The sequence below is a fragment of the Hyla sarda genome, chromosome 1, assembly GCF_029499605.1.
Source record: "Hyla sarda isolate aHylSar1 chromosome 1, aHylSar1.hap1, whole genome shotgun sequence".
Classification (NCBI taxonomy): domain Eukaryota; kingdom Metazoa; phylum Chordata; class Amphibia; order Anura; family Hylidae; genus Hyla; species Hyla sarda.
In genome coordinates this window covers 118,312,180-118,326,457 of record NC_079189.1, presented here as the reverse complement: position 1 = coordinate 118,326,457, position 14,278 = coordinate 118,312,180, and the positions used below count along the sequence as shown (strand labels likewise).

The 14,278-nt window shown below is 42.1% G+C and overlaps 1 protein-coding gene across 7 annotated transcripts in view; it reads left to right on the top strand.

The window, feature by feature from the left end:
• The window catches only part of WDR17 (WD repeat domain 17), a 198,574-nt gene that overhangs the window by 102,697 nt on the left and 81,599 nt on the right, over nucleotides 1–14,278 (top strand). For 4 of the 7 annotated variants that reach the window (XR_008889319.1, XM_056560627.1, XM_056560632.1 and 1 more), the window contains exon 1: nucleotides 1,974–2,131. The exons of the other annotated variants lie outside the window; for them this stretch is intronic. Coding sequence is in view for 3 of the 4 variants with exons in the window: in XM_056560627.1 (XP_056416602.1) it covers nucleotides 2,081–2,131 (51 nt within the window). In the remaining variant the exon portion in view is untranslated. Of the gene's footprint in view, nucleotides 1–1,973; nucleotides 2,132–14,278 lie in introns of those variants that run through there. 7 annotated transcript variants of the gene reach the window in all.

Genomic DNA, 14,278 nt, shown 5'->3' with positions numbered 1-14,278 from the left:
ATTAACATTTATGTGACATTAGAATGCCAATTTTAACGCCCCAATGGGTGTGGATCCACTGTGCCACTAAGCATTTTGGCTTTGAGACAAACTTAGGAGCAGAGACTAAGTGTTCCCTATTTTCACTCTTTATCCCGCTCCAGGATGCAGTCTTAACCACAGTGGAGACACCAGGTTGCTGCCACAAGAGTGGTCCCAGTTAAGTGGCAGCTGGCCTAGCAGGCCAGAATGCCCTAGTGCCAAGCACCAGGGATACAGGCAAGTGGGGACGGCTGACTCTTTAGAATAAGCGCAGCAAAAGTGTCAGATGCAGCAGAGTTGATGAAGTGTATAGCAGAGCTATTACTGTGAGAACAGCATAGCTGAGACACTAAGGTGCAGCTAGATGGAATGAGCTTGATGGCAGACAGATGTGTGGAGGACAATTTGGTTCATACACCTGCGAAGCAGACAGGTACTGAACGATAAGGCTGTGGCAGAATCAGGAAATAGGCAAGGTCATACACAGGTTCACAGAAGCAGATCAGACACCTTTCCTTGTAGCACAAATACTGGTGCTCAGGCACCACAGCAAGGGAGGAGTGCTGTCTTATAGGTGGTGCCTGGCAGGTATTGGAGGAGGATTCTTAAGAGAGCACAGACATGCCCTATAATGCTCGTATGCAGCCCCTAGAGGGCAGAGGGGAAACTGCAGCCAAGTCTGAAGCAGCAGGAAATAGTGTTTAGTCCCAAGTTTATATGTTGGAATCAACTGTGTGTAAATGTTCAGTCATTTAAAGCGCAACTCTACTTGTGTATGACATGTGACTATAGTGAAGAACCCTCATTTTCTAAATGACCTTTGTTACCAATTTGGCTTCTAAATATTTTAGTGAGGAACCTTTCTTCCCTCTCATTTTTCTAAATGATCTTATTTATTGTCATATGCAAGTGAAATTAAGGTTTAATGGGGTTATCCAGAAAAAAAAAAAAAAAAAATATATATATATATATATATATATATATATATATATATATATAAACAGGCTCCAGAAAGTTAAACAGATTTGTAAATTACTTCTATTAAAAAATCTTAATCCTTTCAGAACTTGTGAGCTGCTAAAGTTGAGTTGTTCTTTTCTGTCTAAGTGCTCTCTGATGACACCTATCTCGAGAACTATCTAGAGTAGAAGCAAATCCCCATAGTAAACCTCTTCTACTCTGTGCAGTTCCCAAGACAAACAGAGATGTCAGCAGAGAGCACTGTTGCCAGACAGAAAAGAACAACTCAACTTCAGCAGCTGATAAAGATTTTTAATAGAAGTAATTTACAAATCTGTTTAACTTTCTGGAGCTAGTTGATATTAAAAAAATATTTTTTTTCTTGGAATACCCCTTTGACTCTATGAGAGAAACATTTAATGTCCTCTTTGCTATTTTAGTTCCATTAAATAAAAAATAAAAATACTTCAAATTCAATGCATGTGAACACCATGAAGCAGGCTACTCTGATGGGAGATTACAGTTCATACCCCCATTGTATGAAGTTTGCTATCATTATGTGGCTTATATGACAGCTGTTGAGCGTGGAAAACCTCTCTGAGCTTTATATCAATCCTAAATCTTTCTATGCAAGCACAAGTATATATTTTGTATTTTCTGGGATTATTGCCTCCACTTTTTGCCCTTCAGAACCACTTACCTACCTCATCACAAGCATAGCCAACAACTTTCAGTGACAAGTCAAGTGGTTAAAATAATAATTTATTGTTCCCAACCAATGCACTTTATCACAATTCAACTGTAAATAAACTATAGAAGCAAAAATATAAAACCACAAAGATATCAGATATCATAAAAGAACCGTAAAAAATCAGAATGAAAAACAAGCAAACAAAATGACACCTATTAAACCCTGCAGTTGCCAGGCTACTGACAGTGCCTGTGTATAAGTGCGGTTTGTGACACAATACTCATGCTTTTCCTTGTATCCTTTAGGAAGGCTGCATTATCCTGTGAGCAGGCAGGGTACCTCCATCTCTCTTTTGCTGGAGAGAGGACGCAGGATACGGCAGTCTTCTGGAAGCCGCAGCAGTCTGGAATGGACATGGAAATCCTTAAGTGGTTCACAAAATATGACACATATGCAAAGGTAGGGATTCTTCTTGCAGATGGTTAATGATGTACAGTGTATCTCCTTGGCGTACATCAGGGAGGGTATGATTTGGGCTCTTTTATAGACCGCTGCCTTTTCATTATAAAATTGGCTTCTATAAATAGCCTCAGACGAGGGCTCAGTTTACTGCCGGAGAAGCTGGTTACAAAGCATAGTGTTTTTTTTCCCTGCTCTGCTTTCTTCCATCTCCGTGGAAACTGAAATATTCTTTGATATCAGCTGCTCTTGCAATGTGAATATTTTACGACTATCCTGGATAGGTTACCAGGCTTGCTTGTTATTCCTCGGAGGTATGTCGTGTTCTAAAAAAAAGCTGAAGCCATTGAATGATAAGACCTAGGTGACAGCCAAGATCACGCTGCTGAAAGGTGTCGTATTTAATCTATTATACAACATACAGTCATGGCTGTAAATGTTGGCACCCCTGAAATTTTTCAAAAAAATTAAGTATTTCTCACAGAAAATGTTTGCAGTAACTCATATTTTGCTATACACATGTTTATTCCCTTTGTGTGTATTGGAACTAATCCAAAAAAGGGAGGAAAAAAATCTAATTGGACATAATGTCACACCAAACTCCAAAAATCGTCTGGACAAATTGGAGCAAGTAACAGGTATGAGCAATATAAAAATCACACCTGAAAGCAGATAAGAATTTGAGAAGTTCACTTAGTCTTTGCATTGTGTGGACAACAGAAAGAGGAGAAGAGAACTGTATGAGGACTGGAGAACCAAAGTTGTGGAAAAATATCAACAATCTCAAGGTTACAAGTCCATTTCCAGAGATCTAGATTTGCTTTTGTCCACAGTGCACAAGATTATCAAGAAGTTTGCAACCCATGGCACTGTAGCTAATCTCCATGGGCATGGACGGAAGATAAAAATTGATGAAAAGTGTCAACGCAGGATAGTCCGTATGGTGGATAAGCAGCCCCAAACAAGTTCCAAAGATATTCAAGCTGTCCTGCTGGCTCAGGGAGCATCAGTGTCAGCGCGAACTATCCATCTACATTTAAATGAAATGAAACGCTATGGCAGGAGACCCAGGAGGACCCCACTGCTGACACAGACATAAAAAAAGCAAGATTACATTTTGCCAAAATCCTTCTGGGAAAACGTCTTTGTGGACAGATGAGACCAATATAGAGATTTTTGGTAAAGCACATCACTCTACTGTTTACCTAAAATGGAATGAGGCCCACAAAGAAAAGAACACAGTACCTACAGTGGAATATGGTGGAGGTTCAATGATGTGTTGGGGTTGTTTTGCTGCCTCTGGCACTGGGTGCTTAAATGTGTGCAAGGCTACATGAAATTTGAGGATTACCAACGGATTTTGAATTGCACTGTACAGTCCAGTGTCAGAAAGCTGGGTTTGCGTCCGAGATCTTGGGTCTTCCAGCAGAACAATGACCCCAAACATACATCAAAAAGCACACAGAAATAGATGGCAACAACACGCTGGAGAGTTCTGAAGTGGCAGCAATGAGTCCAAATCTAAATCTCATTGAAAACCTGTGGAGAGATCTTAAAATTACTGTTGGGAAAAGGCGCCCTTCCAATAAGAGAGACCTGGAGCAGTTTGCAAAGGAAGAGTGGTCCAACATTCTGGCTGAGAGGTGTAAGAAGCTTATTGATGGTTATAGGAAGCAACTGTTGTCAGTAATTTTTTCCAAAGGGTGTGCAACCAAATATTAAGTTAAGGGTGCCAATCATTTTGTCCAGCCCATTTTTGGAGTTTGGTGTGACATTATGTCCAATTTGCTTTTTTTCCTCCTTTTTTTTTGGTTTAGTTCCAATATACACAAAGGGAATAAACATGTGTATAGCAAAACATGTGTTACTGCATTCCTTTACTGTGAGAAATACTTCATTTTCTTGAAAAATTTCAGGGGTGCCAACATGCTGGCAAGTGAGAAAGCAGCAGAGGTAGCCAGTGTCTGGAATGTGGACATCTCATCTAATACATAGATGGATTACCTGAAGGTGTGCATTGTGCGTTCTCAGGTAGGGTATTCTCCAATCAACCTGCAGAGATTACTTTAGACAGTGTGCCTTTGTAAAGCTTTGGAAAACATCGCTGACTCCTTGGAACATCCTATAGATCTACATGCAATCTGTTCAACAAACTTTGTGCAGCTGTTACCCTCAGTTTGGGGGGCACTTTGGTAGAAACATTTGGGAATTGTATAATTGTCAGTAGTGTAATATCCCGATTTAACAGAATCATACTCGTAATGAGAACAATACAAAAATTGTATAAGGTAGCTGGGGGAGTACACTGTTTGTATGTTGTGGCCAAGTCCTACTGCTTTGGCTAAGCTTTGCTGCACACCAGTATATAGACATATATGTTTATGTTTGTGTAATGTCCCAGTAATCTTACACAACTGATATACCTCTAAAGGTCATTCCTCTCAAAGTCAAAAGTTTTGACATCTTTAGTTTAAAGAGATAAATTCCCATACCAAAGGCTATATTATCACTGGAAGGGCAAAGAGCTGCAGTAAAAAAACAAAACACAGTAACAACAAAAAACATTAGTCAAGAAAGGGATTAAGTACTGAAGGATACACGGAATAGTGGTATTGTGTGTATCATTCATGAAACTGGAAACAAATTTTAGACTGGTTTGAACCAATAGAACAAAACTCTCTTGGCTGGATCCAATGATTTTAGTACCATAAAACTGTTATCAATCACAATTATGGTCTGGGAAATAAATGCAATGTTTTTGGTAATTAAAATGGGATATGATTCTGCATTGACTAAGATATTATTAAAACCATTAAACTAGTTGGGAAAAAAGAGTTTTACTATCCATGATTTTTGTCTGGACGAAGTCTACAAGTCATGCTTTGGATAGAGTAAATCAGTGTTGATGACTGGATGCATATACTGTAAGTACTAACATATTGCAAAGTAAAGTTCTTTCAGCACTTTGTGCAGACAGATATGTGGAGGGCACCCCTGAAGCCTCAACCTCTATTGATATGTGTGTTAGGAAACACAATGAGACCCTTACTAAAATTTGTGGTTTTTGTGTTTATTATTGATGTGTTGGGGCCTTTTTATACATTGAGTCCCCAGGTTATGCTGCCTCATTGGCCCTAAGTTTATTCCAAGTCACCAGTTGTCTAGGGTATTGCCAGTATAATACTGCCTTATGATTTATTGCAGAATTGTTTGCATAATAGCTAAACTGTGAGTAACTCAGGCCTTAAAGGGGTACTCCACTGGAAAAAAATATTTCTTCAATCAACTGGTGCCAGAAAGTTGAACAGATTTGTAAATTACTTCTATTCAAAAATATTAATCCTTCCAGCAGTTATCAGCTGCCATATGAGCCACAGGAAGTTGTTTTCTTTTTAAATTTCCTTTCTGCCTGACCACAGTGCTCTTTGCTGACACCTCTGTGCATTTTAGGAACTGTCCAGAGTAGGAGCAAATCCCCATAAAAAACCTCTCCTGCTCTGGACAGTTCCTAAAATGGACAGAGGTGTCAACAGAGAGCACTGTGGTCAGACAGAAATGAAATTCAAAAAGAAAATAACTTCCTGTGGATCATAACAGCAGCTGATAAATACTGGAAGGATTAAGATTTTTAAATAGAAGTAATTTATAAATCTGTTTAACTTTCTGGCACCAGTTGATTTAAAAAAAATGTTTTCTACTGGAGTACCCCTTTAACTTTCTGGCACCAGTTGATTTAAAAAAATGTTTTCCAGTGGAGTACCCCTTTAAAGGAGGACAGAGTGCTGGTGTGTTGACAGAGTTGCATTTTATTTCAATGTGGATATATCACAATGTGGATAGTATGCTATTGGGTTGTTGGATAACATATAATTACATTTTCCAGATTACTGTAACTTTAAATTTGTTGTATTAAAGTTGTATTAAAGGGGTTATCAAGGAAAAAACATTTTTATATATCAACTGGCTCCAGAAAGTTAAACAGATTTGTAAATTACTTCTATTAAAAAATCTTAATCCTTTCAGTACTTATGAGCTTCTGAAGTTTAGGTTGTTCTTTTCTGTCTAAGTGATCTCTGATGACACGTGTCTAGGGAACCGCCCAGTTTAGAAGAGGTTTGCTATGGGAATTTGCTTCTAAACTGGGAGTTTCCCGAGACACGTGTCATCAGAGATTACTTAGACAGAAAAGAACAACCTTAACTTCAGAAGCTCATAAGTACTGAAAGGATTAAGATTTTTTAATAGAAGTAATTTACAAATTTGTTTAACTTTCTGGAACCAGTTGATATATAAAAAAAAGTTTTTCCCTGGATAATCCCTTTAAAGTTGAAGTAATTCAGACTGTATTTTACATACATTATAGCATACATTTTGGGCTATAAAAAAAATATTGGCAAAAATATGTCCCTAGTTGGAATAGATTTTTTGGAGGGCAGTTATAGCTATTGGTAAAGCAAGGGGTCCCAGATGTTTCAGCTGTGTGAGGCCCCAGAATTCCTGATGGCAGCCCTGTCTGTGATGTCACTGATGCCTTGCATAAAGGTCAGAGTACCTACAAGCTGGGAGGGGGGAGTTTGTTCATTTTTAAGATTTTTTTCAAATTCTCTCTCCTCAACACTCCTGTGTCCACATAGATCTCACAATGAGCTTTGGTAAAATGAGTCATCTCTAGCGCTGTCTTGCAATGCTGCAAAAGCTAACACATTTATGTTATTCTGTAATTACGTATTCATCTAATATCACAGATTTAAGCAGCTATTTTAACCTGTTCAGGGATGTTTCCATTACTTTTGCATTGCATTTGACCCATTTCATGCCATCACAGAGATCTACGGTATGTCTAGAAACTAGGATATGCATAGATAGCTAACCAGCTCATAATTTTATCTAGGATGTAGATGTAGAAATAACATAGCACACCACTTGCGGTGAAAGAAGAGTTTTTTTTTTTTATTCAAACAATCCAAAAATCAAAGTGAGGTTTCGGTCAATTAAGACCTTCCTCAGACCTACGTAAAACAACATAGTATGATTATATATACATCAGGAACATAGTCCATATTGTACGTACATAGTAATAGAATATACAGAACATATAGCATTGTTCAGTGTATGCAATCAAAGTATTGCATGTAATAGTCCCCTATGGGGGCAAAAAAAAAAGTGTAAAAAAAGTGTAAAAAAAAGTGAATAAATGTGATTTAACCACCTCCTGAATAAAAGTTTGAATCACCCCCCTTTTCATATAAAAAAAAAATTATATATATATATATATATATATATATATATATATATATATATATATACATGTAAACAAAAATAAAAATAAACATATGAAAGACTCCATCACTCGGTTTAAGCTTAACCACGCCTCTGACCCCACTACCCCCGCTATGAAGTGGGTTGCCCTAAAATGTGTTCTTAGAGGCGTTTTAATGAAGCATGGGGCTAGGCTGAAAAAAGAGGCTTCTGCCAAATTTTTGGCGCTGATGCAATCACTCCACACACTAGAGACTCAACACAAACAGACACACCAAGATCAGGTATACAGAGAAATAATTTGGGTCCAAGATGAGCTGTTAGAATTAATGAACACTAAGCACCGTCACTACAAGCAGTTGACCTGGAAGGTTTTTTATGAGTGGAGTAATAAATCTGGCCGCTTACTTGCCTCCACTCTCAGGGAAAAAAGAACCTCCACGTTCATACCCGCAATCTGTACAGACTCCGGCTCCAACTCATACCTCACCCTGGACATTCTTTCTGCATTCCACAGATATTACACTGACTTATACAACTTACCTAAACCCTCAGCTATGTCAGCATCCTCTCCTAACTCCCCGTCTCTGCAACAATATATTGCATCCACAGCACTACCTGGCCTCCCTCATGATATTATTCAGACGCTGGAATCTCCGTTCTCCCCTGAGGAGCTGGAGTTGGCAATTACTGCCTTGCCAGCTGGTAAATGCCTGGGACCGGACAGATACACAGCGAAATTTTACAAAACTCTCAAGACCGAATTGCTCGCTCCGCTCCTCACAGCCTTTAATACTGTCTCTCCTGAATCCCCTCTCCCCCCTCTTCCTTCATGCGGGCCTTCGTCACAGTAATACCCAAGGAAGGTAAGGACTCTCTGCTCTGTCCCAGACACAGGCCAATCTCCCTCATCAACACCGATGCCAAATTATTAGCAAAATTACTAACAAACAGGTTAGCGACACATATGGGCTCCAATGTCCACCCGGATCAAGTGGGCTTTATCCGCAGATGAGAGGCCAGGAATAATACCCTGCAAGCTTTCTCATCCATACATCACGCACATCGTCATAATGTTCCACTATTACTTTTGTCCCTGGATGCGGAGACAGCCTTTGACTGGGTGGACTAGGACTTCCTGGCGGCTACCCTTTCACAAAATGGCCTGGGAGATGTGATGATGGCATGGATATTGGCTTTGTACTCCAACCCCCAAGCCCAGATTAGTATCAACGGTCTGCTCTCCACTCCTTTTAATATTCGTAATGGAACGAGGGTTGTCCCCTGTCCCCACTTTTATATGTCGTCTGTATGGAACACCTCCTCATAGATATACGGCAGCATCCTGACATACAGGGGATATCGATGCCACCTTGCCATTACAAATGTTCGGCCATTGCCGATGACCTGCTTTTATTTCTGTCCTCCCCGAACATGTCCCTGCCTTCACTCTTAACCACTCTACTCAGATTCTCTAGTTGTAGCAACTACAAACTTAATCCTTCCAATTGTGAAGCATTAAACATTACTATTTACCCCCGGCCTACGTACTCTAAAATCTTCATACCCCTTCAAATGGCAGACACGATCCTTGAAATATTTAGGTATCCAAGTCCCTGCGGATCTGGCTGACACGTACCGCCTTTATTTCCCTCCCCTCTTGCAAACGCTGCACTCGGATCTGGCCAGGTGGGAGTACAGAGATTTCTCATGTCTGGGCCAGATCAATGTATTCAAAATTAACATGCTTCCACACCTATTATATCTCTTTTCTGGTATACCAGTGTATTTGCCTCGCTCCTTCTTCCGTGAGGTCTCTGCGATCCATACTGGCTTTGTCTGGGCTCACCATCATCCCCACTTAGCTAGACATATCTTGATTAGAAGGAAGGGTGATGGTGGCCTGGAACTCCCTGACTTCACCTCCTATTATCTAGCAACAGTTCTCACAAGGGTGTTAGACAGTTTTTATCACAGGTCAATGGGTGACATTTGAATACAGGTTATCGGAGGTTGATATTAGGTCCCTACTATGTTTATCTAAAAACACCTTGACTCGAAGTATGTCACTGGATATCCCCCCGATAACAGCCTCGGTGCTTAGAGCCCATAAAACATACCTGTCCCGTCTGCCCCTCTTCTCTCCGACTGGGCCGCTCGTCCTGCTCTTCGGTAATCCTGCTTTCCCCCTGGCTCTCAAAGCATTCTCATTCTTATCCTTCCGTCGGGAGGAGACAACAATCTTTCGAGACCTACTGACACCTTCCGACTTGAAGTAGCTCCCTGACTTTCTTTACAGATCCGCTCCCTTCATTGCTCACATCTTCCATTACTCCCAACTGAAGCATTTCTATAGGGCCCATAATGGTCAATTTGACCTGCATTGGAGCCTGACACCCTTTGAGCGCCTCTGTACATCCACCTCCCCCGCCTGTAGGACTGTTGGTACCATTTATGCAGCTCAACTTTTAGATACTTCCATGACAGACTCCCTGCCCTTCTGTTCAGCATGGGAGAGGGAATTTCAATGTTCCTTCTCTGATGAAAAGTGGAGGAAAGCCTTCTCGTGGTGCCACTGGTCTTCCACTTCGTGCAAGGCTCAAGAAACCAACTAAAAAATCATGACAAGATGGTACCGAGTTCCCACCTTACTAGCTCGCATCTATCCGAATGTTTCTGGCGCTTGTTGGCGTTGTGGAGAACCAGGTGGTACCATGACACACAATTTGCTGGACTGTCCAGCACTTAGCCCTTTCTTGACTCAGACTTTAGATATTATGTCCAAATTGGCATCTTCCTAACTCTCTAAAACTCCCAAACTGACCCTTCTATCCATACTCCTGAGCCACATGCCAAAACTCACTGCTCGGTTACTCAATTTTCTCCTGCCAGAACTGTGATCCCCTGCTTGTGGAAATCAGCAACACCTCCTTCAGTTTCGTCCTGGCTTCATGAGGTATCACATCTACATAGGATGGAGGAGTTGTTGGCTGACTCATGGAGCCAGTTTTATAAATGATTTGCCATTTGGTGTCTTTGGATTGACTTTATGTCCTCTACTGATTTTGAAATCCTTAACCTAGATAGTTAACCCACCCTTCCACACATCTAATCGTTCCTATTACTGCCTGAACTCATGCATCAGATGCCTAAGGATCCCAGGATTTACAAGGTATCTACTGTTCTAACAATGGGCTTCTTCTTTTCTCTCTTCCTAACCTCTGTCATTCACTTCTTCTTCCTTCCCCTGCTCCCTTACTCCTATATGCCTTATGTCATTCTTCCCCCATCACCACTGGTTAATCTACATTGGTACTACATTGGTGTAGTTAGTCCTTCATTCCAGCCATAGGGATGCTCTCCCTCATATCCTTTCTGTGTTATTGTTTTGACGCTACTAAACAGTTTTCTGCATTGACATCTTCTCTTGTGTTTATCTTTCGTCTAATTGGATTATCTCCTTATAGACATGTTGGACTGCCGACCCCATGGGGGGAACAGTTTGCTTATTTGTTACCTACGATTATATGGTAATGTCGTGTTTACTCTTGAAAATTTAATAAACATATACTTTGGAAAATAAATCACTGCGTGCGTAAATGTCCGAACTATAAAAATATAATGTTAATTAAACCGCACGGTCAATAGCGTACAAAATTGTATATTTTTGGTCACTTTGTATACACTAAAAGAAATATAAAAAGCTATCAAAAAGTACCATCACAACAATCATGGTACCGATAAAAACTTCCGATCATGGTGCAAAAATGAGCCCTCATACCGCCCCGTATACAGAAAAATAAAAAAAGGTATAGGTGTCAGAAGATGACAATTTTAACCTCTTAAAGGAGAACTCCGGAATAGGAAAATTATCGTCCATACTGCCGGCAGTAAGAAAATATTTACCTTACATACCTTCCTTCACTCCCCCAGTGCCTCCGGTAACCGGCTTCGGCCTCTGCCGCGATCCTCCTCCTGGTTGCCGATGGTCGTCGAGCCATACTGCACTCAGTCAATCACCGGCCGCAGCAAAGTCCCGTCTTGGCCAGCGATAGGCTGAGCGGCAGGGTGACGTTTTCGGCCCCAGCACCTGCCGCTCAGCCTATCGCCACTCAGCCTATCGCCGGCCGAGTCGGGACTTGACTGCGGCCGGTGATTGGCTGAGTGCAGTATGACTCGCCGACCACCGGCAACTTGGAAGAGGACCACGGCGGAGGCCGGAGCCGATTACCGGAGGCACCGGGGGAGCGAAGGAAGGTATGTACCTGTTTATTTTTTTTTACTGCCGGCAGTATGGACGATAATTTTCCAATTCCGGAGTTCTCCTTTAAGGATGCCGGGCATATCCATATTCCCCCGTTTTCAAGTCCTCAAGGACTGAGGTCCTAAGGGTACGCCCGTGGGAATTTCGGTCCCAGCCGCTAGCTGGTCGGGGACCGGACCAGGATGCCTGCTGAAATTATTTGGCAGGCATGCCGGCACATCAGACCTGCGATCTGCGGTCAGAAGCGACCAACCAATAGCAGATCGGGGGCGGGGGGGTTAAAGTTCGGTTCCCCCATTCTGCCCACCCACAGAAGTGCGGGCAGAACAGGGGAATCGACGGTGACAGGTGCCGGAGGTCCACTTACCATCAGCGGAGGCGACGATCGGCGGCGGTGATGGCGTGAGGCTGACTCCCTGGTGCGGCGTGCTGCGGACTACGGAAGCCAGTGAGTTGCCTAGGAACATCTGGAGGGCTACAGTTTAGAGATCACTATACAGTGGTCTCTAAACTGTAGCCCTCCAGATTTTGCAAAACTACAACTCCCAGCATGCCCACACAACACTTTGCTGTCTGGGCATGCTGGGATTTGTAGTTTTGCAACATCTGGAGGGCCACAGTTTGGAGATCACTGTGCAGTGGTCTCTAAAGTGTGGCCCTTCAGATCTTGCAAAACTACACTCCCAGCACGCCCACACAGCAAACTGCTGTCTCGCCATGTTGTAGTTGCGTACCTCCAGCTGTTGTAAAACTACATCTCCCAGCATGCCCTTCGGCGATCAGTACATGCTGGGAATTGTAGTTTTGCAGCAGCTGGAGGCACACCGGTTGGAAAATAATAAGTTAGGTGACAGAACCTAACTGAAGGTTTTCCAACCAGTGTACCTCCAGCTGTTGCAAAAGTACAACTCCCAGTGCATGCTGGGAGTTATAGTTTTGCAACAGCTGGAGGTGTGCCCCCCCCCCCCCCCATGTGAATGTACAGGGTACATTCACACCGGCGGGTTTACAGTGAGTTTCCTGCTTCAAGTTTGAGCTGCGGCAAATTTTCCGCTGCAGCACAAACTCCTAGTGGGAAACTTACCGTAAACCCGCCCGTGTGATTGTACCATAAAACACTACACTACACTACACTAACACAAAATAAAGGGTAAAACACTACATATACACCCCCTTACACTGTTCACCCCAATAAAAATGGAAACAAATCGTACGGCAGTGTTTCCAAAACGGAGCCTCCAGCTGTTCCAAAACAACAACTCCCATCATTTCCAGACAGCCACTGACTGTCCAGGCATGCTAGGAGTTAAGCAACAGCTGGAGGCACCCAGTTTGGGAATCACTGGCGTAGAATACCCCTATGTCCACCCCTATACAACCCCTAATTTAATCCTCAAATGCACAGAGTGCTCTCTCACTTCGGAGCCCTGTCGTATTTCAAGGAAACAGTTTATGGTCACATATGGGGTATTTCTGTACTCGGGAGCAATTGAGTTACAAATTTTGGGGGGCTTTTTCTCCTTTTACCCCTTATGAAAAGGAAACGTTGGGGTCTACACCAGCATGTTAGTGTAAGAAAATAGAAATTTTTACACTAACATGCTGGTGTTGCTCCATACTTTTTATTTTCACAAGAGGTAAAAGAAAATAAAGACCCCCAAAATTTTGTAACGCACAAATTTTGGGCATAAAATGCTCTGCGGATGCACAACAAGGCTCAGGAGGGAGAGCGCACCATGTACATTTGAGGCCTAAATTGGTGATTTGCACAGGGGTGGCTGAGTTTCAGCAGTTCTGACATAAACGCAAAAAAATAAATACCCACGTGTGACCCCATTTTGGAAACTACACCCCTCACGGAACGTAAAAAGGAGTATAGTGAGCCTTAACACCCCACAGGTGTTTGACAAGTTTACGTAAAATTTGGATGGGAAAATGAAAAAATAATAATTTTTAACTAAAATGCTGGTGTTAACCTAAATTTTTCATTTTCACAAGGGAAAATAGGGAAAAAAAGCCCCCCCCCCCCAAAAAAAAAAAAAAAAAAAAATTGTAACCCCATTGCTTCTGAGTATGGAAATGCCCCATATGTGGATGTAAAGTGCTCTGCGGGCGAACTACAATGCTCAAAAGAGGAGGACCGTCATTGAGCTTTTAGAGAGAAAATTTGTCCGGAATTAAAGGCCATGTGTGTTTACAAAGCCCCAATAGTGCCAGAACAATGGACCCCCCCAACATGTGACCCCATTTTGGAAACTACACCCCTCTCGGAATGTAATAAGGTGTACAGTGAGCATTTACGCCACACAGGTGTCTGACAGATTTTTCTAACAGTGGTCCTTGAAAATGAAAAATTTAATTTTTCATTTGCACAGCCCACTGTTCCAAAGATCTGTCAAACACCAGTGGGGTGTAAATGCTCACTGCACCCCTTATTAAATTCTGTGAGGGGTGTAGTTTCCAAAATGGGGTCATATGTGGGGGGGGTCTATTGTTCTGGCACCTTGGGGGGCTTTGTAAATGCACATGGCCCCCGACTTCCATTCCAAACAAATTCTCTCTCCAAAAGCTCAATGGCACTCCTTCTCTTCTGAGCATTGTAGTACGGCAGCACACATGGGGTA